A 26855-nucleotide genomic window follows, 5' to 3' on the forward strand; every position below is an offset into this window, starting at 1 on the left:
GTCAATATTAGGAGGGCACTGTACTTCTGATCACCATTATTAAAATTTCTTCTTAGTCTTCTTCGTCTTATTATTATTATTATTTTTTTATTCATATTATGTGTTCTCTTTAACAAAGCAGTTATCATCATGTTGAAACAGACACCTTACATCCATGCAGGTTTTGAAAATGATGAAAAAGAAACCGTGCTCTAAAATAAATGACATTTTTACTGATTTATTAAATGTTAAAGAATTCGATGAAAGTAAGTAAGAGCTTCTTTTTGATAGGCTTGCAACATAATGATGCGTGATAAATGGTTAGTTGTGGTGTCTTTTAAATAGCTCAATAATAGATTTGGTCACTTAGTAATACTCTGTTCAGTTACACTGCATGTGAGAATGCAACTTTAAATTAAAGTCATTTGGAGCTAATCTCTTCCTGATTACATTTGGTAGCGATTATTCTAAAGTTTAGTCGATTAAGTTGTTTGTCTGAAACATTAACTAGCCCTCACTACTGTGATCACTCAGAATTCACCTTCTTGAATTAATCCTATGTCAAATTTTAAATCGGCTCTGATCACAGCAGATGTTTCCGCTTTCTCTTGCTGGGTGGAAGCTGCATTTGTAATTTGTCATTATCTCTGGTAAATATGAATTAAGAAATAATTACATTGTCGCAAGCTTTTGCATTTTACATTCTACTGTTTTGCTTTGTGAGTCAATTATTCACTAATTACAGGCTAATATATCATGTAAATCTGCATAAGCAGCAATTACTGGTACAGTAGTAATCATAAAAATTGTATTCTCATTCTTATTCCTTTTATTATGATTGCATTTGTTAATCTACCCCCACTGGGAAGTCCAGTCTGACGGGAGGATTTGGGTGATATGAATTGATGCATGGAACAGCATACAGCATATTATTTCCAGGGAGCTGGAAGACATTTTCTGAGGCATCATGAGTGGCTTAGGAGTGCAACTTCATAGCCATGTGTGGTATAGCAATTGAAACCTACTTAGAAATTGATAACAGTTGTTAAAGGTGAATCTGCAGAGGTAAATGCTATGATCATTGTCTTAAATGGCCCTTTGAAAGCATATGTACAACAATATAAATGCACTTTTTTTAATACATCCATAAAATGTTCAGACATCTTTGCAAGCCCTTGCTAACATGCTGGTCCTATTAAAGTGTACAATGAGTGTATATTTTAGTACATGCCAAAAGCTTTAATGTTCACATCAAACATCAGAATGGGGAACAATGTGATCTCACTGATGTTGACCGTGGCATAGTTGTTGGTGCCAGATTGGCTGGTTTGAGTATTTCAGAAATGATGATCTGAGATTTTCATGCTCAGTAGTTCACAGAATATTGCAAAAAAAACAATAAAACATCCAGTGAGCAGCAGTTGTTGTTGATGAGAGAGAGGTCAAAAGAGAATGGCTGGACTGGTTTGATTTGCCAAGAAGAATACTACAACTAAAATAAACAATCTTTACAACTATGGTGAGACAAATGACAACAGTTGAAGGCCACATCAGAGTCTACTCCTCTCCGGCAAGAACCGTGTACAGTGGGCACAAGTTCACTGAAACTGGACAGAAAATTGGAAAAAGACTGGGTGATTGATTTCCTCCCAGTTTTTAACCATCTAATTTCAGTAATCCTGCATGATTTTATGGATTGTGCTGCTGCCCCTTGATTGGCCGATTGGATATTTTTTTTTCATGAATATACAGGTGTTCCTAATGTGGATGCTGTGTGTGTGTGTGTGTGTGTGTGTGTGTGTATACTGTATTTTATACAGTAGGGATGTAACGATACCAAAAATCTAGTAGTCGGTACTGATAACACCAAAAGTATACGATACTCTATACCAAAGTTGATACCATGGTGTGGTTTAAAAAAGAAATTAATAATGAAGAAAGGGAGGGGGAGAGAGGGAGGGGGAGAGAGGGAGGGGGAGAGAGGGAGGGGGAGAGAGGGAGGGGGAGGGAGGGAGGGGGAGAGAGGGAGGGAGGGGGAGAGAGGGAGGGGGAGGGAGGGAGGGGGAGAGAGGGAGGGAGGGGGAGGGAGGGAGGGGGAGAGAGGGAGGGAGGGGGAGAGGGGGAGAGGGGGAGGGAGGGGGAGAGGGGGAGGGAGGGAGGGAGGGGGAGAGGGGGAGGGAGGGAGGGAGGGGGAGAGGGGGAGGGAGGGAGGGAGGGAGGGAGGGGGAGAGGGGGAGGGGGAGGGAGAGGGAGAGGGGGAGGGAGGGGGAGAGGGGGAGGGAGGGGGAGAGGGAGAGGGAGGGGGAGAGGGGGAGAGAGGGAGAGGGGGAGGGGGAGGGAGGGGGAGAGGGAGAGAGATTTCTTTTTTTAGTCATCAAACACTCTGACAATAACTAATAAAACAGTGCTGTGTGCTAATAACAAGTGCTAAGGTGCACTCCTAAATGCACGCGCATGCATACACACACACACCTTATACTCTGAATGCAAGCCTTGGTTTAAATTCACTAATAGGTGGTAGGCCACAAAGATTTATTAAAAGCAGGAACATATGAATAATTATTAGTGACATTAGGCTACATTTAGCTGACAGGACATGAGCTGAATGGCGATGCATGGTGGCCCATTCGGAGGTAGATTATAACACTGCAATGCGTTAGCCAGTTATTTGTTAACAATGCTATCACAAACATTACATGGAGCATAACGTTAGCTGGTTTCACGGCCACAATGCCAGCTGCCTCAAACATAATATAGGGACCGTCTTTCAGGTGCTTCACCAAATTTCAAGTGTTTCCTCGTTTTGTTTGAAATGAACGATGGCAACCAATACTACCTTTCCTCTCTTGTCCTCTCAACGAGTCGGGGCGGAACTAAAATTGTCGCCGTCTTCTGTAGTTTTTCCCTTGTGCTTGTAGGCTTTACCACTTGTGGACCGACTAAAACACTTGCGCCTATTTGCTGCCCCCATCAGTTCCGGAAGAATTGCAACCCTGGTACCTTCATTACCAACGATACCTATGCTACTGCAGAAAAACAAGTACCGTCACATTTTAAGAATGTTGGTACCAAAGTATCGGTTCCCGTGACATCCCTAATATACAGTACCCCAAGCAGGTATATGCAACTGAATATTAAGTATTATTTACTTTAAGGCTATCTATTCCAATAATTTTGCTCACCTAAAAATTGGGTGGTCTGTCACCAATGATGCCATGTGCTAAACCGTTTAACACATTTATGTGTAAATATAAGGAAAAAGATCAGAAATTTTGCTTTTATATCCTCTCATAATCGTCTCTCAAAACCACGTCTTCAGAGTATAGCAAAAACAAAAGAACTGTCCTTGCCATTCCAATACTTTTGTTGGGAACTGTAAACCGAATGCCCTTCCATCCTTATACCTATCAAATTTCAGTATGTTTGCCTAAGAAAGCTACTGTAATACTAAAAAGACCATTCTTTCCTTCTTGAACAAGTCATGCTTATTTTTGCATTTAAAAATATTTTAAGGGTATGTGCTATTTTTGAAAAGAATTTGAGCCTTTGGGCACAGCAAACAAGAGGTCGTTGTGATAAATGAATAAACAGTTGAAAAAGCCTGTTGCTTACAAGGTTTAGGTGTCAGCTGATGCCAGGATAAGAAACAGCGGTTATTACCACACAGGGAGTACATGAGGATATTCTGTGCAGCTTGGGTCAACATTCTCAAGAATATAACAGCCTTGTTTAGTGATTTGCTTTCAATATTTAGCCAGCTCTTATGCATATCCACACTGACTCTGTAGCAACCTATACCATCCATGTAAGTGCACTTTGCTGTAGGTATACAATTATCTGGATATTTATTGCTGGTGTACAGTACATGGTGGTGGAATGATGGTGTATGGCATCATCAGAGACTGTATAAGAGAGGCTGTGTGTAATAAATAACTGGCAACGGACTGTATAATAATTATAACTGACATAACATGACTGGAAAAATACTTTCAAAACATCACAGGCAACTGAGGCAGGGTGTAACTGTAATGCACGTCATATACCATTACATAGTGGTATAATTATCTCAAAGATGTAATTGAGTAGTAAAAGTTAAGAATTTGTGAAATAAGAGGTTTTAAATTCAAATCCTAGGACTGCTTGAGAGGTATACTCACCTTCCACTTTAGGAACATCTTTGAGACTTGCCAATGCTATGGGTTGCTAGAGAAAGAGACATGACCTTTGGCGCCTAGGTATGTGTGATTTGAATTTTCACTGTGGTTGGATAACCTGAACATGTTAATACCTACTCTAGGCTGTATGCATGAAACTTAGGGTTCCATGTAGATTAAACACATCTACCATACACAAATTTAGTGCTGGCCACCAGCTCTTTTCCAAAGATATAAATGGAAGGAGACTCCAAGTCTTAACATGTCAAATGTTAGACTGTATTCATTTTTCTATGTGTAATATAAACAGATCATTTAGTCTTGATTGGTATATTGTGGTAAAAATAATAATGTGATTGTCACTGGACTAAATGCTAATGTCATACCCTTTATGAAAGTATGAGTAGAATTCATGTCAGCAGCTATTTAACATGAATAGTTGCCAGGGTGAGTCAGGTGTTGAGTGCACAAAGTGAATTCCATTTAATTTACAGTGTGATGTGCATGAAATAATACTGGTCTCAATATGTGCTTCAAAATGATGCACTACAGTAGGAATATAACCAAATACATTATTCAGATTGAACAGCTAGCATGTTCTAAATGACTACTAATACAGAGTTTTTTTTTTTTTTTTTTTTTTTTTTTAAATTAAAGAAAGCCTTCCAGTAAGAGACATATCCAGACTTATCCTGCAACAAAAAAAAGTGCAAATCGGCAGGAGGTTTTTACGTTCCTGAAGTATGATGCTCATTAAAAAAAAGATTGTTTATTGACATGAACATGCAACAATACAAGTACAAAAATAACTGCACATCTGTAGTTGAGACCAGAGACATGAGCAGGAGGTTGTTAATTCCATGCAATGCAGGCTCTCACTTTCTAACAAGTGTCCAATTATGAGACATCATTAGAGTTTAAGACCAAGTGAATTGTCTTTTTGTCTGTATGTACAGTCCCCTCCGAAACTGTTGGAATGGCAAGGCCAATTTATTTGTTTTGTTGTAGACTGTAGACATTTGGGTTTGAGATCAAAAGATGAGTTGAGAATTTCATCCTTTATTTCCTGGTATTTATGTATAGATGTGTTAAACAACATCGAACATTGCACATTTTGTATCAGACCACCCAATGTGTAGGCGAGCAAACGTATTCAGTTGTGACTTGCAGGTGTTGGTTGTTTCCCAGGTGTGTCCCTTTACCCACATGTGTCCTGTTAGATTGATTGTTTAAACAACAAATAGCTCTGAACATCTGTGCTTGGCTTTAGCCTTTAGTTTTACCTGTGATGACGCCAACATGAAGATCAGAGATCTGTCTAAGGCAAGCCATTTTGAAGCACAGAAGAGAGGGGAAAATAAATTTGGCATAGCCAGTGCAACAATTTGAAATGTCCTGAAAAAGAAAGAAAATAATGGTGTACTGTGCAACAGATACCGAATGGGTCAGCCAATCAAAACAACGGCTGATGAATGAAAAATTGTGGGAGCTGTGAAGAAAAACCCCAAAACAGTGAGTGACCTTATCAAGAACCTCCACAGGGCAGAGGTGAAGGTATCTCGGAATCCACCATTTGAAGACTTTGAGAGCAGAAATATAAATGCCATACCACAAGATGCAAACCACTCATCAGCAGTAAGAATCGGAAAGCCAGATTGGAATTGGAATGGAACAAAAGTTCTGCAACCAATGTTGACTTCTACCAAAGTGTGGAGAAAAAAGATTTTCTTGGGCTGCGGAACATAAAAGCTCATCTGTGGAATATGGTGGTGGTGGTGGTGGTAGTGTCATGGCTTGGGTTTGCATGGCTGCTTCTGGAACAGGCGCACTAATCTTTATTGATGTAACTCATGATGGTAGCAGCAGAATGAATTCAGAAGTTTACAGGAGAATTTTGTCAACTAATTTGCATCAAATGCAATTGCATCAAAATTATTCAGGAGGAACTTTATCATGCAGCAAGATCCAAAACCAGACCTTAACTCGATTGAGCATGCATTTCACCTCCTGAAGAGGAGACCCTAATTTCTCCCTCCAGTCTATTCTAATCACTCTAATATTTTGAGATACTGGATTTTTGATTTCAAAAACCCCCAAAAGAAATATCTTTTGAAATATTTTGAATGCTTGAAATATTTCACTTTGTGTGAATCTAGAGCATATGAAAGTTCCACTTTTTGAATTAAATTACAGAAAGAAATTAACTTTTTCACGATATTAAAATGTTTTGAGATTCCCCTGTACTTCAAGTTTTATCTGTTTGTATACTTTTGCTTGCCTACAAATTGGGTGGGCTGACACCCAAAGGCGCTCTTTGTTGTTTAACACATCTAGATGTAAATTCCAGGAAGTAAAAGCTGAAACCCCCAACTCTGATCTTGTATTCATTTTTGGATCTCAAACCCAAATGTCTTTGGTGTATAGCAAAAGCAAGCAAATTAGCCTTGTCGTTCCAATAGCTTCAAAGGGGACTGTATAGGGTAAAATTTTTTATTTTTTTTTAAATATTAGAGCAAGTATCACACTAATTCAACTTGGTCAGTTAAAATGGTATGAACTTTACAATACTTTTGGGAATCTGGTTCTAGGCATAATTCAGTTAATATTTTTCCAATGCAGGGTAATGTTGAGCAAGCACAAAAATCCCTGTATATTGGAGTAGGGTTTTTATTTTTTTTTTTATTTTTTATTTTTTTTTTTTCCCCCTCCCCTCCTTACCCCGACAAGTGAATTAATTCATTGCTTGTTCTTGTGATTCAGCCACAGAAAACATCCACAGTTAAAACTATTCACAGTTCGTCACTGCTGTGACTTTTTCTTAAGGTCACAACCTCAGCTCAAATTTGACTTTAAACATGGAAGCCATGCTAAAAAATCTGTCATGTTTTTGGAGACGATGGGACAGGATCAAGGTGGGGAACTGGATGGTATGAGATGAGAACTTTACAATAGGGCATTTTTTTTATTGTTCCTTCTACCTGTAAATAGGAAGGTGAGTTCAGGCCATTAAATGATATGGAAAGTGTGGGAGGCCAAGTTGTTGAATCATATGTTCTTTATTAGGTAACATTTGTAATACCTCCTGAAAAATACAGATGAAATACTCAGCATGTGACTGTCTCACAGCTGTTTTGATCGTATTCATTTAAAAAAACCTACTACTTAGTATAATATTATACCACAGCACTCTTGAATCCTCAGTTCTGATTGGTCAGAAAGTGATTCTTTTTCTATAACAGCAAGGTGAATCACAGATTTATATTACTGTGCTTGTTTCTGTACTTTATCATTTCAATGGTAACAGTTCATTCACAGGGACATGCATGGCGGACACAGCGCTTATACAGACTAAAAGAACTTTACGTGCAATTAAGTTTTCTGTGACAAAATTGTTTATTTAGCATTTTTGGAAGGACTCTCCAGTCTCAGTGCTTTGTAAGCTGTTCCTTTATGATTTCTGACATGGGACAGCCTTCATGGTGGAGGGCTTGGTAGTTTCTCAGTAACGGAACAAGCTACATGTTTTTGTCTTATTAACTTCATAAGAAAAAAAAAAAAAAGAGAAATTGGTGAGGGAAGAACTGTTTATCGCTGTGTAAGTAATAACAGGAAATATATTGTTCTGCTGATGTTTGACTTGTTAATTTTTGTTATTTTGGGAAGTTGCTGCTAGATAAGTCTAAACAAAACCTGGATTTGCTGTTACTGGAAGATAATTAGCTTTGGGGTTGTCATGCTTTATTTCTTAACAATAGGTAATATAAGTGTTGTGACTGTGATAAACATGAAACACAAAAGAAGGATAATTTGAAAATCACTTGGCAAAAAAACAACTAACTTCTTTAGATTCAATTTTGTTTATATAGCACTTTTTACAATTGCCTTGTCTCAGAGCAGCTTTAGAGAAATATATATATATATATATATATATATATATATATATATATATATATATATATATATATATATATATATATATATATATATATATAAAACACAGGATACAGATTTTAAATATGTGAATTTATCCCTAATGTGCAAACTGGTGGCGAGGAAAAGTTCCCTAAGATGATATGAAAAAGAAACCTTGAGAGGAACCAGACTCAGAAGGGAACTCCTCCTCATCTGGGTAACAGCGGATAGTGTGAAAGTAGAGGGAAGTGCATTATGGTTTTTATATGAAGTCTGTTTTGTTGAGCTGATCGACTGTTCCCTAAAGGAGACTTAAGTGCAAAAATGTATGTGATAATTGCAGTCCTAAGGCCATAGCAGCACCCGTAGTCCCAGTGAACACACAACTGTCCATGTGAAATTGAGGTCCAAAAACATTCCCACGCTACTTACAGTAGCGCCACACTTAGCAATCTCAACAATATTCAGGCTTCACTGCTTGGGGCTGTCCTCAGCAGCAGAATGTAGCCTCCAGTTGATGAGAACTCCAAGAAGTATGGCATCAGAATGGATCATTCCGGAGAGAAGAAAGGATCAGGATTACTGGCGTCTCAGGAGTATCATGTACAGCTTGACAGTAGGAGAGCGGGATAGGGAGGGAAAGAGAGGGAGAGACTGTTTGGTATGCTTATTGACCTAGTGTACAGTAAGAAGGTGTATTCTCTTTTTTTTTTTTTTTTTTTTTTTTTTTTTTTTTTTTTTTGAAAGGCTATTCATGGAAAGCTTGAGTAAACAAATGTTTTCAGCCTAGACTTAAATACTGAGACTCTTGTCTGAGTCCTGAACACTAATTCGGAGGCTGTTCCATAACTGTGGGGCTCTATAAGAGAAAACTCTTCCTCCTGCTGTAGTCTTCACTGTTCGAGGTACCAACAAATAGCCTGAACCTTTTGATCGAAGTAGGCGTGACGGGTCATAAAAGACCAAAAGTTCGCTTGGAAACTGTGCCGTGAGTCCATTCACTGATTTACAGATCAATAGTAGTATTTTATAGTCAATGTGAAGTTTTACTGGTAGCCAGTGTGGATAAGATAGGGGTGATGTGGTCATATTTTCTGGTTCTAGTAAGGACTCTTGCAGCTGCATTCTGAACTAACTGGAGTTTGTTTATGCACCTACTGGAACATCCAGACAGTAAGGCATTACAGTAATGCAGCCTAGAGGTGACGAAAGCATGAACTAATCTTTCTACATCGTGTAGTGGCATTATGCATCTTATCTTGGCAATATTTCTGAGATGAAAGAAAGGCTATCCTAGTAATATTAGCTACATGTGCATCACATGAAAGAATGTAGTCAATAATCACACCAAGGTCTTTTACTGCTGCCTATGATGAAACAGAAAGGCCATCCAGAGTTACGATGTGATCTGAAAGCTTACTTCTAGCTGCATGTGGTCCTAATAGAAGGACCACATTCTTGTCAAAATTAAGAAGGAGGAAGTTAAGAAGCATCTAGTGTCTGATGTCCATTAAATATACCTCAACTTTGTTAAGCTGGTGTCTGTCATCTGGCTTTGCTGAAGCATACAACTGTGTGTCATCAGCAGAACAGTGGAAGCTAATTCCATGTTTACGAATAATTTGATCCAGAGGCATTGGCCTTTAGCTGGACAATTGACAGGGGTTGAGGTCAGGGTTTTTTTTTTTTTTTTTTTTTTAAATCAGGGGTTTAATAACCATAAGTTTAAGTGATTTAAGTATGTAGCCAGTGCTAAGGGAAGAGTAGATTAATGAAATTTGTTCGGTGTCTCTTATTGGAGTAAAACATTGTAATCGTTGATCTAATATTGCTATATTATTATCTACAGGGTTAGTTATGAAGCTGCTTGGTTTTAAATGAATGTTCTGAATTTCATGTCTAATATTTTCAATTTTACTAATGAAAAATACATGAAATCATCACTACTATGTAATGATTGTGTGCCTGTTTCTGTGGTGGATTTATTCCTAGTTAATTTTGCTACTGGGTTGAATAGGAATCTAGGACTGTTTCTTATTTTTAGTTTGGGTGGAGAGATGATCTAGAAACACTGAGATTTTCTATAGTTCAGAAGGCTTTCCTTCCAAGCTCTTTGAAATCCAACCAAATTGATTTGATGCCATTTACATTCGAATTGTCAAGTGGTCGGTTTTTGTGTGCGTGCGTGCGTGCGCAACTGTTATACCAGGGTGCTAGCTTTTTCTCTCCAATTATTTTCCTTTTAAGTGGAGCTACCTGGTCCAGCGTGTAGCAGAACGTTGACTCTAAGCATTCGGTCGCCTGATAAAGTTCTTTGGGATCAGACGGTGATCCAGTTATAGTTGATAACTCTGGGAGGTTATTGATGAAACTCTGTGTAGTAGCTGACGTGAATGAATGTAAGTCTGTAACAGTAAGATCTGATAACTGATCAGATCAGTTATCGTTAGTCTAAGGTAAATAATTGACTCATTATATGATTTTATTAATATTTCTAACTTTGGGATACTAATGGTTCATCATACCAATTTAAAAATGGGGCATATTAATGGTCAAGTCGGCTTCTGCCCACAAGTAATTAACATAATTGGCATTGTTGTGCAGTGTTTTCTTTGTTGCTCATGGGTAATCTCCTTGTTAGTTGGCTATGTAATAAACAAGTGAAGATTGGCACCTGTTTTTAAAACATCCTAATCGGTGGTTACCATGTACAGCATTACAGTGTTTGTATTGAAGCAGGTGTCTCCCATGTGTAATGGAGACCTGTCTTGTTGTCAGAGCTGGTTTTAGGAATTCCAAAACTTGAAAGACTGCATTGAAAGTGACATTTGCAAGCACCTCCCTGCGTAAACTATGACAAGGGACCAGTTGGCAAAAATAACTTTCATCTGTACTAGTTGTCTAATCAAGTTTAAATTTAGTGATTCAGCCCTGAAAATTGAATGAGTAATGTTTTGTGTATAATCTGACCAATTAGCAGCCACATGCCAGAGGACTTAAGTGTATGTACAAGCATGTGGGCGTAGTGCAAGAATGCTAGGTCAAATGTGTTCATGGAAACTTTCAAAAGACATAACCAGAAATTTTTAATAAATGGAGAAATATTAATGTAGCTAGTGTTAATCATTTTAACTTGGTATGATGTAAGCAGATATTAATGTGGGTGGTAGCTCTGGTAAGTACAATATGCTCAACAAAAATACCTGTTGAGCTTGTGCCATTACTCATAAAGTAGAGGGTGGGGAAAGACACCTCAGGAGTGATATTTGACCAGAGGCGATTTATAGTGTGACACTCCCAAAACAGAAAATGTACATTTTGGGTCCACCCATAATTATTTACTTGCTTATTTTTCTTTAATTATGTCAAAAACTAATTAGCACGGTTCATCATGGCCTCTGTGACAGCAACGACATCACTTTTATGACTTAATATGACTTTTTTTCAGTGTTTAAATGTCTAGTGCCCAGTCTATATCTAAAGTAGGTTTTAGCTTGAATGATTAGTAATTAATGTAATCAGTTAAGGGAAGGAAGCTGGTGAACTGGCAAATCCCCCCCCAACCCCCCCCCCCCCCCCCCCCCCCCCCCCCAATTTTTGGGTCCTGTGCTTCCACCAACATAGACACAAGAGGTGATTGTTTGTATCTGACATGAATCTTAAAAATAGCAGTTGAAAATGAGGTTCCATTAATTTATCTGGGTTTTAAGACTAAACTAGTAGCTAGTCTAACCTTCTGTCGAAGTTGTTTAGGCTTCTATGACGCCTTCAGTGTCCTGTTTGAACGAAGACAAGTCTGTACACATATTTATTATTTGTATTAATGCCTTAACTATATATGTTGTAAGTATGCTGTTAATTTGTTTATTTACAGTGAACAGTCCGATTCCATCCAACCTAAAATCTGAAGCTAAGAAGGCTGCTAAAATCCTCCGGGAATTCACTGAGATTTCCAACAGACAAGGCCCTGACAAACTTATTCCAGGTAAGAGATATTTATCCATTACTTTTGTTTTTTCAGGTTTCATTCTTTATCATAAAATAAAGCATCAACAGACGAACAAACCTTTTTTTTTTTTCTTTTTTTTTTTTTTTTCCTCCTTTTCCTAAATGGTCATTAATGAATAATTAAGTGGTATAATGTCACTAGTGCGTGTAATCCAACTGCTGTCCCTACGTAATAATAATAATCATAATAATCATAATCATTATAGTTATACATTTTACCCACTTGCTGAAGCTTTTAGAACATACGCTGAGCCTGGTCATGAGTGGGGGGGGAAAAATCATAAATCATCACTGTCTCCACAAATTTGTCTATATTTAACAATAACTGACATCAACATATACAAATAATGTCCTTATGACAGCCTTTTAACTAATTGATTTAAAATACTACTTGACAATCTTTACTTTGTCATAAACCTTATCTTATAGTAAGATGAGCAAGCTTATGATTTACAACGTTTACGACATTTCTGCCTGTGGCGTTACAAAAAATTTCTCTTAATTAGCCCTCACTGTATTTTGTGTTCAAGAATTGCCTTGTGTACATTCTCTGTACAGCAGTGACACTGGCAGGTTGGTGTGTGTGGTGCTGCTACAAATCAAAACAAACTCATCAAAAAATGTCCAGTAAAATTTGTTGTGTGGTCAAAAGCTTAGTACAGTGTTAGTTATTATCTTTAACATTTAAAGACTATGTCATATCACATCTTTGCCTAAGAAAATCAGAAAAATATTTTTATATAATTTTAATGATAAACAAGGAATACTGAAAATATAAAGTCTTGCCACCGAATTGTAGTTATATAAATTACAGTAGGTCCTTATGACAAACAGCTAAAAAAAACAAAAAAAAACAAAAAAAAAAAACTTTCCATGATACAATGTTTAGTACTCCATATATTATGGTGTTGTGAAAAAGTATTTGCCTCATGCTGATTTCTTCTGTTTGTGTACATCTCATCTTAAATTGTTTAGATAAAACAAAGATAACTTGAGTAAACTCAAAATGCAGCTTTTAAATGATAATGTTATTTCTTGAAGCAAAACAGTTATCCAATACCAACTGGGCCTGTGTGGAAAATATAGTTACTAATTCCCCAAATCTATGAAATTGCATTCATAATGGGGGTCCAGGTGGACTAGACAAAACCAGGCCTGATTACTGCAAACCCTGTTCAATCAAATCAACACTTATCAGCATGAAGTTGGTTAAAAGGTCTTGCCCAGTAACACACAACGCAGTATGCCAAAGTTGAAAGAAATTCTAGAAATTATGTTTAAGTTGATGATTGAAATACATCAGTCTGGGAAAGGTAACAAAGCTAATCCAACGTCTGTTACTCCAATGAACCACAGTGAAAGCCATTGCCTCCAAATGTAAAAACTCGGCACAGTAGTAAACTTTCCCTGAAGTGGGCGACCTTCCAAAATTCCTCCAGGAGCACAGCAACAATTCATCCAGGAAGACGCAAAAGAGCAAAGGACAACATCGAAGGAACTACAGGCCTCTCTTCCCACTGCTAATCCAGAAGAACTTTAAGTCTTGTCTGAATTTTGCCAAAACACACCTTGATTATCCTCAGACCTTTTTGGGAGAATGTTCTGTGGACTGATGAGTTGAAAATGGAACTGTCTGGAAGACAAGGGTCCCGTTACATATGGTGCAAACCAAACACCGTATTCCATAAAAAGAACATCATACCTACAGTCAAGCAGGGTGGTGGAAGTGTGATGTGTGGGGATGCTTTGCAGCTTCAGGGCCTGGGAAACTTGCAGTAATTGAGGAAAATATGAAGTATATGAAAGTTGTCATTGTCCAGAAGACAAAACTGAAGGCAAACAGACGTACAAACAAGCAGGAAATGAAGGCAGCTGCAGTAAAGGCCTGGCAAAGTGTCTCAAGGGAAGAAATGCAACATTTGGTGATGTCCATAGGTTCCAGATTTCAGGCAGTCATTGACTTATTAAAAATAATCCTAATATTTATAATTGTTAGTTTGTCCAATTACTTTTGAGCCTGTGAAAATGGAGGAAAACTTCACATCTTGATTGCTTCATTTCAAATCCATTGCGGTGTTGTACAGAAGCAAAATCACAAAAATTATCACTGTCCAAATATTTATGGACCTGACTGTGTATACATATACCATGCCATCAACTAATATTGGCACCCTTGGTAAATATGAGCAAAGAAGGCTGTGAAAAATTCTTTATTGTTTAACCTTTTGATCTTCTGTTTAAAAAAAAAAAAAACACAAAAATACTGTGCTCTCATAGATCTCAAACAATTGGAAACACAACACAGATTCATCAAAAAAAAAAAAACTTTAAATATAGGTCTGCAACAATTATTGGCACCCTTTTAGTCAATACTTTGTGCTACCTCCCTTAGCCAAGATAACCGCTTTGAGTCGTCTTGTATCATGCCTGATGAGGTTGGAGAATACTTGGCAAGGGATCGGAGACCTTTCCTCCATACAGAATCTCTCCAGATCCTTCAAATTTCGGACGATCAGAATTTCACAGAGAGAAAGGGTTATCGGGTATGCTCTTGTCTCATCATGGTTTAAGAGGCGGTACATTGGGCGCAGAGTGCAAGCAATGACTCCGGCAAGGCTAGCTATAACAGCATAACTTTTTAAGGCATAGACAGCATCACAGGTATGAAGGCACTCTGGTACATAAAGCGGCCCATCATTTTACCTTCAACAAACTGGAGTTAAGGGGGTGGGGGAGAGGGGGACGGGTTGAGGAGGGGACACCAAACTTTACTTGGTATGCATAGAGAACTCACCATTTCCATCTACAAACTGATCATGATCAATCAAGGAGGATCTGAGCCAGTTCCCTTAAACCCAACAATATTTTCTAGTCTATCGTGAAGAATATTATGATCTATGGTATCAAAAGCTGCACTTGGGTCTAGGAACACAAGCAACTTTTGTTTGGAGGCCAGTAGTAGTTCATTTACCACTTTAACCAGAGCTGTCTTTGTACTGTGATAAGAACTAAATCCTGATTTGAAAGAATTCATGAATGTGATTCCTATGCAGGTATGAGCCTAACTGCTATGCTGTAACCTTTTCTAGGATCTTGGAATTGGAAATAAAGGGGTGGTATGATTATAGGCTTATAGTTAGACAGCTGACAGGTGTCACAGTCAGGTTTTTTAATCAGTGGTTTGACAACTGATAGTTAAGAGATTTAGGGTCATAGCCTGTGCTAAGTTTATTAGAGATGAGCTGTTATTTTTAATAGAAGATTATTCTATAATACTACTTCTGGTAGTATTTGTTTGAGTTAATGTCTATGTAAGCAATCTAGTACACAAGTTGATCGTTTTGAAGGGGAAATTAGTAAAAATTAGTTTGGTCTGTTGGATTGCATAATAAACATTCTACTGATGTGGTTATTGTTTCTATCTGATTGCTTCAGTCAAACTGTCTGATTTTGTGTTATTAATCTGAAGTACACTTCTAGGGTTGCATCATGTAATGACTCAAAATATCAATTAGCAAATAACACGAGTGCATAAACCTCAATGGAGTCCGTCTGTCTGTCTTCACATACATTTGGATTTTTATATTCACTTTAGTGACCTACAGTATCACACTAGTTTCATATTTACACATATTGAAGTGTCTACTCCTAATTTCAATAGCATATTAATGAAAGTTAAACTAGTTTGAGGGGATGGTGTAGGAATTTAGTTTGTTTTGTGTGGATGAGGTGTGGAGTTCCGAAACATTTATAATGAGCTGCAGTTGTTTATAGATTGACACTGCTTTCCTTTTTCTTTCTCTCCGCTTAAGCCCATGTGATTGCCAAAGCACATGGACTGGCAATCTTATCCGTCATCAAAGCAGGATTTATGATCACTGCTCGAGGGGGAAGTGGGATAGTGATTGCTCGTCTTCCTGATGGAAGTAAGTTGATTTTGTTTTTAAGCACCTTATTAGTAAGGCCTGATGTGTATAGGTCAATAAACCTCTACAGAATTCTTTGCATCAGTGGAAATGACACCGATGAAGCAGAAGCAAATCAATAAAATAGTCCCTTTAAATGTTATAAATGGAAATCCATTTTTTTTAAAAATATCAGGTTGTAAGAAGAATGTCTTCAGCTCTTTTATGCATTTTGAAAAGCAAAAACTTATTTGCAAATATAGTATGCATTTTTAATTTGGGACATACAGAACTGGACAAGATCCTTTTGAAATCCACAAATTGGTGGATGCGTGCATGATAAATATAATGTCCCAGATCAATAAGAATGGTTGACTCCTTGCATAAAGGCAAAGTCTACTCCCTGTGTTCTCATAACATTGGTCGTAAGAATGTCATGTATAATTACTATGATCCATTCAGGGTTTATTTACAGTTTTATTTTGTTTAAGTTTATAATTGACCTATACTAGAGCAGTACATATATAAATTTTAAATGTTTTTATAGTGTAGCCATTAAACAGATTTTTTTTTTTTCACCCATCTTTTGATCATCATTGATCTAGACTGTTAAGATTGTGCAGTATTGTAACTATTCTATTTAAACCTCATGAAGTTCTTATTAGAGATGGATATATCCTAAATTCATTTTTTTTTTTTTTTAAAGTAGATTTTCCATATTAATGAATGGCAATAGAACATGGGTAACTTAGTAAAACATGACTTTGTTTCTTGTCGTCTGATAAAGGATGGTCAGCTCCCACAGCCATTGGCATTGCTGGTCTTGGTGGAGGCTTTGAGATTGGGCTGGAGGTAGGTTTTTGCTTAAATCTGATTTATCTCACTATTCACAGTCTCTTCAAACCAGGGCCTAAAAGAGAACCAGGGCATAAACCAGAAATACCCTGTATTAACAAAAGTAATGACACATTTATCTTATTTAGTGATCACTTTGTACAGGTTCTGCAGTATCGGGTTTGGGTATGGGATCATAAACATATTCCATGGGCATGTAATGTAAAGCCTTAAACAGATATTTCACCCAAAAATGAACATTCTGTCATCAATTACTCACCCTCATGTCGTTCCAAACCCATAAGACTTCCATAAGCCAAAAAGATGCAGGTTCTCCTCTATGTCAAAATCTGCAGACATCTTTGTTACAAAGATTGTTCTATGTGCCTCTCCCTCTTCTAAACAGTGCGGCGCTTACGGGTCCCATTGTGTTTTAAAAGCATGAGGGCGGATGGTATTTTGTGAATGAAGACTTAATTTTAGTTTGTTTTGGGTTTTTTTTTTTTAGCGCACACAGCATTTGTATCGCTTCATATAATTCTTCCAGGAAATCTCCCAGTTTTCATTAAAAATGTCTTCATTTGTGTTCCAAAGATGAGCGAAGGTCTTATGGGTTTGTAATGGCATGACTGTGAGAAATTGATGATAGAATTTTAATTTTTGGGTGAACTATCCCTTTAAGACTGCAGCCCATGCTCTGTCCCTATAAAAACTGTTGGAGAATATTTGTCTGGCCATATGTATGTCCTGTTAAGAGGTTGTGAAATACTGTAAGACTGGTATCTGAATTTTAAATTTGGTAACACACATACAGTGGGCAGTCGTAGCTCAGTGGTTAAGACGTTGGGCTTCCAACCGCAGTGTTGGGCCCTTGAGCAAGGCCCTTATCCCTCAACTGCTCAGATGTATAAATTAAATGTAAGTCGCTCTGGATACAGGTGTCTGTCATATGCCGTAAAATGTAAATATTCTGCACTAAAATTATATATAAATTAAATTAAGACTGAAGGACAGGTGATTAGAATACTACAGTTAAGTTTATTTTCTATAAAAAGTCTTAATTCTTCCTGCTTATGTTCTATTCTATTATATTATAGGCTTGTTGAATATACACAGACATCAACATGAGAATATTAAGTGTGTGGTGTTTTTGTTTTTTTAACTTGGAAACTATATGGGTTTTTTTGTATGCATTTTATTGGGTTGTACTGTGTTGGTATGGTGTGGATGATGGTGTATGTTTTTGGAAATTTGGTTTACAGCGATGCACCTTGCATACTGCATATTTCTTTTTCAAAACTTAAATCATAGTTCGTGTTTTCTCTTTTAAAGGGTTTATGCCCGTTTACTCTTAGCTTTTAGCTTGGATTTTTCTGGTCCTCAGTAGACATCTAAGACTATTTTGTAAGAGGATTTCATCTAAGCTTTATACATACTGGCACCGGTGCCCTTTTAAATAGAGAGCTATTTGCAGCTCATTAACTGGCTTCTCATTTTTCAGCACAATGACTGGATCCTTCTATCTTTGGCCCATGCAATCATCCACATGTGCTCCTGCAAAGGTCATTTGGTCATTTGTCAGCACCAGGAAGAGAAAGTCTGGCTTTGTTTTATGGCCTACAGTTTCACCATTGGATGACTCATTGTGTACTGAGTACCTGTGTGAAATGACATTGTTGATTAATTTTTCACATTGGGTGCTTTCAGGTTGCGGGTACAGTGCGCACACACACGGCACTATGTATTTTCAGTGTTGCATTTTCCTTTTACATGTAATGGACACCAGTTTTCAGGACCCAACAAGTATTGGGTCAATATGGGTCATTCTTTTAGGGAAATGGAACAGCACTTTTATTTATTTATTTATTTATTTATTTATTTATTTATTTATCTATCTATCTAATTATTTATTTATTTAAATACACAGTCTCAAAGTATCGTCACAAACATTTATGCCTCAGCTGCCAGTGAACAAGAGTAGGAAAAATAGAGAATGAAGAAAATTGGGAGGAACTATGATTTAGCAAGGAATAGTGAGTTATCCTATGCTTACTCTAAGAATCCCAGTTTCTATAGAATGGAAGTTGAATAACAATGAAGAGTGGGATACACGAGGTACGTACATGTTGTGCAGAGGCTGCAGAATAAAAGGATTGGGAGAGTGTTTATTTTTTTATGTGGTATAATGTCTTGTTGTTTTTATTATTATTATTGTTAGAGCTTATTTGTACTCGTTATTGTTTTTCGTTCTTAGGCTTCTGACTTTGTCATCATCTTGAATCAGCAACGAGCTGTGGAAGCTTTTAGCAAAGGGGGAAACCTCACATTTGGAGGGAATTTCACTGTGGCTGTTGGTCCTCTTGGCAGGTAGGAGCTATTACTTCACTCTCCATGCCAAACATTTTTAGCATGTTGACAGCATCGACGAGTGAGGCTGTAGCATTGCTGAAAGAAATATAGTGTAGTCAGCTCTTGGAATGCATCAGTAAATACACTTGGACTTGTGTTAAGCAAGTGCTTAACTTGATGTTCTGGATGGCTCACTCAGATTATTGTAATTGTTTGTTTCCAAAGTCTTTTGACTAGAGATTTTGAGGCAGGTGTTTTGTAATTGTGTTTGGGACACTCCCTTTAAAACGTGCATGTGATAGTAAAAGTAATGACTGATAAAGCACATCACATTTCAGAGATGAAATTTGCCGTCAGTTGCAATAGTTTAACTCTAAGGTACAGAGAAAATTACAATTTTCACAAAACTGCTTCACAGTTTAGTTAAATCCTAGGTTTGTCAAGTTTCAAAATCAACTATTTGCTGTCTACTTGAGAACAAGCTATTTTTAAGAGTTGAATAAAGGAACCCGTTATGGGAGTAACTCACACTTTGAAGTAACTGAACTTTGTCATTGGTGTAACACCTGGAATCATGTTTTTTGGTCAGAAGAGACAAATCTTTTTTCCCTGCATACTATCAGCATGCTATTTTCCATACAATGGGAACTGCAAAGAAAATGCACCTGATAGCCACAATAAAATATGGTGGTGAATCCTTAACGCGGTCTTCCTGCTAATATAGGCGGCATTATGAATTCCATCAAGTACCAAGTTAAATGAATATTTCAACTAGATAATGACCCCAAACATAAATCCAAAATCAACACGATAATGGCTGTGGTACCATAATGTTAATATTTTGCAATGAGAAATAAAAAATGTTGTGAAATAAAAAATAATTCCAAGAGACAGTGTAATATTGAGGATAAAAATAAAGAGAAATATTTTATTATTTCATGTTCTAATAGCTTTTTTGTGGATCATATTGGCCAGTGACCCTAAATTTGAGGGTGTGGAAATGATCAGACTGAGGTATATGAATATAAGATAATTGAGACAATTTTGAAGTTTGAACAGTACAGTAGTCTGCATAGGTTTGACTTTAACTTGTGTTTCATTCCACTTTAATTAAATGACAAAACTGGTAATAGTAATAGTTCACTTAAAGTTTAACCTGTACTCTATGGGACCTATTTAGTCAGTAGTTTTGTCTTTAAAGTTATGCTCAGATGTGCTATGGATAGCATGTATGTCTGTTTTTGTTGTTGCTTATAGAGTAACTCCACCACCAAAAACTTGCCATTAGATTGTTGAATATAACAGCCAAGGAGTTCTGTTGGTGTTTTTGGATCATGAGTGATTTATTACAATAAATTTGACATATGTATGTGCTATGATGATTTTATTAGTGGATAAGAAGAGAATAGTATCTAATTTACCACCAAGGAATATTGTTGATTGATTTAATAACATATGACTGCCTACTTATGAAATCTCTGGCTAAACTCGGGGACTTCCCTGTAACAGACTTTGGTTCCCTTAGTTACAAGTTCGTACACTAACCACAGTCACGCAAGAGCAGTGTAATAAATTTGAGGCATAATGATGACTAAGGTACAAGAATATTTTGATAGTAAAGTTGATAGAAAATTGGCAAAAAGTTTTATTTATGCTATTACTTTGTCAACATTTTATCTATATAATAAATACCATAAGCAGTTGTTGGTGGGCTGATTATTTTTGTACTACATTAACACCTTTTAGTCAATGACAAATGTTTGTGCAATTCACTACGATGTCCATGAGCTGCATGTGCTCCCTCAACCAGAGGGAGCTCTATTATTATTATTATTATTATTATTATTATTATTATTATTATTATTATTATTATTATTATTATTATTATTATTATTATTATTATTAGTAGTAGTAGTAGTAGTAGTAGTATTAATATTACTGCGCAAGTGTGATTCTGGTCGAGAGAATTCTTCTGCTTCATATGATCTACGCTGTGACTTGTCACTACTCTGCTGTCACTGTCCATTATCATTAAGCTTTATTTGTATGATTGATAATGTTGACTTTCAACTTTTTACATCACACCCTGAGCCCTGAACACTTACAGCCTGCCAAAATAAGTGCATTTTTCAAATCTGCAAAGGCACAGACAGTAACGATAATCAAGGGTGTAACTACTATTTTAAGAGTAAAGAGGAAATGGACGGAATGTATATTAGGCTTTAACTAGTACTTGTAATGAGTTATGAAGAGATTTATAATTTTCCAAAGGACAGTAATACTTATATTGGGTACATATACTGTATATCATGTGGTAGTTTAGACAGGTACAGTGAGGGGAAATAAGTATTGAATGCGTCAACATCTTTTTCAGTAAATATATTTCCAATGAGGCTATTCACATGAAATTTTCACCAGACATCAGTATTAACTCAATAAATCAAGTCCATAAATAAAGTTGTGTGAAATAAAGTGGAGTGCACAGGAAAAAAGTATTGAACACACTAAGAAAAAGCAGTTCTCCAAGGCAAAGTAAGGCAAGGAACCAGCTGAAATCCGTAATTAATTATACTCCCTATCCGTGCAAATTAATATCAGCTGGGTTAGTAAATTGATGGTCTATAAAAAGGCTTTTCATTACCGAGGTTTCACACAAGAAACATCTCATGATGGGTAAAAGCAAAGGGCTCCCCCAAGACCGTCATGACCTTATTGTTGCAAAACATATTTGTGGAATCGGATACTGGCGCATTTCAAAACTTCTGAATCCTCCAGTAAGCACCATTGTGGCCATTATCCGCAAGTGGAAGCAACATCACAATGTCATCAACCGGCTATACACAGGAGCCCCTCGTAAGATTTCTGACCAGGGAGTCAGAAGAATTATCAGAAGAGTAGCCCAAGAGACAAGGACCACTCGGAAAGAGCTCCAGAAACACTTGGAGGCAGGAGATACCGTTGTCACAGAGAAAACAACAGGCAATGCACTCCACTGCTCACGCTCACCCCGCAAGACTCCATTACTAAAGAAAAGGCATGTCGAAGCTCTTTTAAAGTTTGCTAGAACTCATTTGGACAAGCCTATGAAATACTGGGAGAGTGTAGTCTGGTCAGACGAGAGCAAAATTCAACTTTTTGGCTGTCATACGACACACCATGTTTGAAGAAGAAATGACACTGCACATCACCCTTAAAACATTATACCAACAGTAAAGTTTGGAGGTGGAAGCATCATGGTGTGGGGCTGTTTTTCATTGCATGGTACTGGCAGACTTCATATAATTGAAGGAACGATGAATGGAGCCCTTTACCGGGAGATTCTTGAAAAGAATCTGCTGCTATCCACCAGGATGATGATGATGAGACGTGGGTGAACCATCCAACAGGACAACGATCCAAAGCATACAGCAAAGGAAACTCTTAATTGGTTACAGAGAAAAAATATCAAGTTGTTAGAATAGCACAGTCAATCACCTCACTTCAATCTAATTGAACAAGATTTAAAGACAATATGTTTATAAGAATGGGCCAAAATCCCACCTGAATACTGCAGCCAATTAATTTCTTCATACAGGAAGCATCTTGAAGCTGTCATTACAAACAAAGGCTTCTCTACTAAATATTAAATAAATTTCAGTTAGTGTGTTTAATACTTTTTTCCTGTCACATTCCACTTTATTACACAACTTTATTTATGGGCTTTAATGTTGTGAATTCTTTATATTTCTGGTTCTCTTGAGTTAATATTGATGTCTGGTGAAAATTTCATGTGAATAGCCTCATTGTAAATATATTTACTGAAAAATATGTTGACGTGTTCAATACTTATTTCCCCCACTGTATAATTTTAACTTGTTTGGTAGGTTCATAAATAATATTACATAATTATAATTAATAAATAGCATGTGCTCGCGCTCGCTCTCTCTCTCTCTCTCTCTCTCTCTCTCTCTCTCTCTCTCTCTCTCTCTCTCTCTCTCTCTCTCTCTCTCTCTCTCTCTCTGTAATGGAGATGAATATAGGTGTCTGTTACATTGTGTTGATTTTCATTTTGGCACCTCATGAGACCAGTTCCTATTGATGAACAGTGATTTATGCTTTTAGCAAGCATGAGCAAGCACAGCATGTACAATTTTTTTTCTTTTTGGTGAGAATTACATATAATGACCAGTAGCACTTTACCACATTAAGAAACAGTAGTTTAATTGAATACGTTGTTGTTGTTTCCGGGGTTTATTTTATTTATTTATTTTTTTTGGTTATCTGTGCATAGGAGATATGTGTATGTGTGTAATATTAATATATATATATATATATATATATATATATATAATATATATATATATATATATATATATATATATAATATGATAAAAAAAACAATAATAATAACATGCATGTGCAAGTCTCAAACATTAAGCTGAAGTGGTCACAGCAAGTCATTAGGTGAGAATAGCCTGTGATTGTCTGTCTTTGAATATGTTTTATGCAGTATGTGCACACAGACAAACCTCTCTGACTAAGCAGTTTTAACAGGAATTTGGAGGCGGACGTGGCTTTCCGCAGCATGGCGGCTGTCTTCTCCTACTGCAGGTCACGTGGCCTCTATGCTGGAGTTTCCCTTGTTGGGTCCTACCTGATGGAACGTAAAGAGACTAACAGAAAGTATGTCCTGTTAAGATTTTTCTATGAATTGGATATTTGTGATATTTTACATTATATGCATTGGACACTATTTATACTTTTGCAAAATGTTCATTTGTTTTCTGTAAGGTTCTATTCCCAAGACATTCGTGCATCTGCCATTCTCAATGGCGATGTGGATCCACCTCCAGAAGCCTCTGACCTGTATGCTATTTTGCAAGACTACACTGAACAATACTGCAGTGATTGGCAGAGCAATTATATCAATCCTAATAGGAAGGTCAGTGTTCCTGTCAAAAACATGTTTCATAAGGGTTCTGTGGATAGTATGGCGATGGCCTCTTTTGTTGAGTGGTTAGGGCGATACGTGATGTGCAGCAGGTCCAGTGAGGGGGCAGCAGGGTGTTGATGTGCCTCATGATGAACCTCTCGAAGCACTTCATGATGATTGATGTGAGTGCAACGGGATGGTAGTCACTGAGGCAGGACACTGAAGACTTCTTCGGCACGGACAATGGTAGTAACCTTGAAGCATGTTGGAATAATTGTGCTGCTCAGGGGGATGTTGGATATGTCGGTGAAAACTGCTTTAGAAACAGATTTTTGGGAAGTAAAAAATGAAACCAAGGTCAATCATGTTGGACCTGGTTCCAAACATGTGCACACCCCTTAAATGATGCTTTTTTTTTTTTTTCTTTTTTTTTTAATCACCTTTTGCTTATTATACAGCACTCTGGCTTTTTAGTAGGAGTCTGACAACTTTGCACATCTTAGTTTGGGAAATTTCTTCTACTTTTCCTTGCAAAAATGCCCTAGATCATATAAGCTTATGACGAGATATCCTCTACAACACCCTTTTCAACTTATTCTTCAGGTTTTCTCTTGGATTTAGATCTGGACATATCTTTTGGAATTACGCAGAAACATTTCTGTCTTGGTATCATCAAACCATAAAACGTTTTGCCACATGTATGTTTAAATTGTATGGCAAAATTTAGATGGCTTGGATGTTTTTATTTCATTTTGTTTTCAGGTTGTCTATCCATCGAAGTTTCTTTTTTGTGCAGTATCTTAGCAGAATGAATGGTTGAATGTTAGTAGGATTTATATGGACTCATCATAGATTTTGGAATTGATCCAAACAGGGTCAAGGCAAAGTCAAATGTCTGAAATAGTTTTACTTCAATAGCTTTGTTCTTGTATGTCATGCTATATGTTCATGTTTAGGAACTCAAGGCCACTTCGTGTCTACCTACGACCACACCGCAACATCAAATGTCTGAAATAGATTTCTTCAATAGCCTTCCTGTTTGAAATATATTAAGAGTATTTCTGGCATACAAATTAGTAACAAGAATGACTAGACTTGTGGTGGAGGCATCCCCACTGATACTGTTGGTGTCGACTTTAACAATACAAGACGATCTGAGAGAAACAGCACTTGCCGGATATTCCTGTGGCTCCTTTCATTTGCCATTGATCTCTTGTCAGGCTCCCTGATAAGTTTTCAGTGTCATGGTGGAGCACCATTTTCTCCACTTGTTGATAATGGCCATCACAATGTTCCATGGTACATCTAATGTTTTAGAAAATGCTTCTGTACCTATCTCCTTATCAATACCTTTTGACAATAAGATGCCATATATGTTCTTTGTAAAATCTTTTTGGGACCATTGCTTCTGCCATCAGATGTAACCAAGGAGTTGTCAAGAAACTCTTACAAAAACAGTTGCACTTTATTTGGGTTTAATATGATAATATATGATGTGCATAATAATTACTTTGGAACATGTCTGAATGTTATTGGTTAAATTATTAGCACAGTCACATGTGCCATTTCAGAAGGATATGCAAGCAGGTTATTGTATGTGCCCCCTCCCCCTTAAATCTTTTGTTGGTTGCTATATCGCATTCAAGGTGAATAATACATGATTTATCTTCATTTCTTTTTGTTAATGCAAAAACCTGCAATTTTAACAGGGGTATGTAGACTTTTTATACCCACTGTACCCTCTGAGGAACAAACAATGGCATATGTTAAAGTTAAACTGAGCTGTTCATTAGTTCTTTTAGAACTTCAGTATTGTGTTTTGGTGCATTGCAGCTATATGGCAAATGACAGTGGTGCAATGCAATAACAACTGTGACTTAATTGTGTTATTATTGATGTCGTTAATGTGGCCTATATGAAAATGTATTTGTCCCCATAGTTACTAATTCTCCAAACCTACGAAACTGCATTCATAATGGGGTTCAGCTGGACTAGACACAACCAGGCCCGATTACTTCAAACCCTGTTCAGTCAAATCAACAACTAAATAGAACTTTTTCAACAGCATCTAGTTGGATAAAAGGTCTTAGCCAGTAACGCACTATGCCAAAATTGAAAGAAATTCCATAAATTATGTTTAAGATGATGATTGAAATACATCAGACTGGGAAGGGTTACAAAACTATTTCAAAGGCTCGGGAACTTCAAAGAACCACAGTGAGAGCCATAATCTCCAATCTCCAAAAAAAAAAAAAAAAAAACCTCTGCACAGTAGTAAACCTTCCCAGAAGTGGCCAACCTTCAAAAATTCCTCCAAGAGCACAGTGACTACTCATCCAGGGAGTCACAAAAGCACCAATGACAACATCAAAGGAATTATAGGCCTCCCTTGCATCAATAAAGGTCACTGTTCATGACTCCACTATCAGAAAGACACTAGGCAAAAAGGGCTTCCATGGAAGGATGGCGAGGTGAAAACCACTGCTATCCCAGAAGAACATTAAGGCTCGTCTGAATTTTGCCAAAACACACCTTGATGATCCTCAAACCTTTTTGGAGAATGTTCTATGGACTGATGAGTCGAAAGTGGAACTATTTGGAAGACAAGGGTTCAGTTACATCTGGCATAAACCAAGCATCAAAAAAGACACAAAAAGACACAAAAAGAACATCATACCTACGGTCAAGCATGGTGGCGGAGGTGTGATTTTGTGGGGATGCTTTGCTGCTTCAGGTTCTGGGCAAGTTGCAATAATTGAGGGGAAACATGAATTCTGCTTTCTACAATAAAATCCTAAAGAA

General features: G+C 37.1%; 1 protein-coding gene across 1 annotated transcript in view; it reads left to right on the forward strand.

Annotated features, from left to right (window-relative positions):
* Positions 1-26855, forward strand: part of sh3yl1 (SH3 and SYLF domain containing 1) — a 40105-nt gene that overhangs the window by 6143 nt on the left and 7107 nt on the right. The window contains exons 2-7 of the mRNA XM_017476347.2: positions 11920-12030; positions 15866-15979; positions 16746-16810; positions 19047-19159; positions 23675-23803; positions 23912-24062. Coding sequence (XP_017331836.1) covers positions 11920-12030; positions 15866-15979; positions 16746-16810; positions 19047-19159; positions 23675-23803; positions 23912-24062 — 683 coding nt within the window. The remainder of the gene's footprint in view (positions 1-11919; positions 12031-15865; positions 15980-16745; positions 16811-19046; positions 19160-23674; positions 23804-23911; positions 24063-26855) is intronic.

The sequence above is a fragment of the Ictalurus punctatus genome, chromosome 9 (genome assembly GCF_001660625.3).
Source record: "Ictalurus punctatus breed USDA103 chromosome 9, Coco_2.0, whole genome shotgun sequence".
NCBI classification, from domain to species: domain Eukaryota; kingdom Metazoa; phylum Chordata; class Actinopteri; order Siluriformes; family Ictaluridae; genus Ictalurus; species Ictalurus punctatus.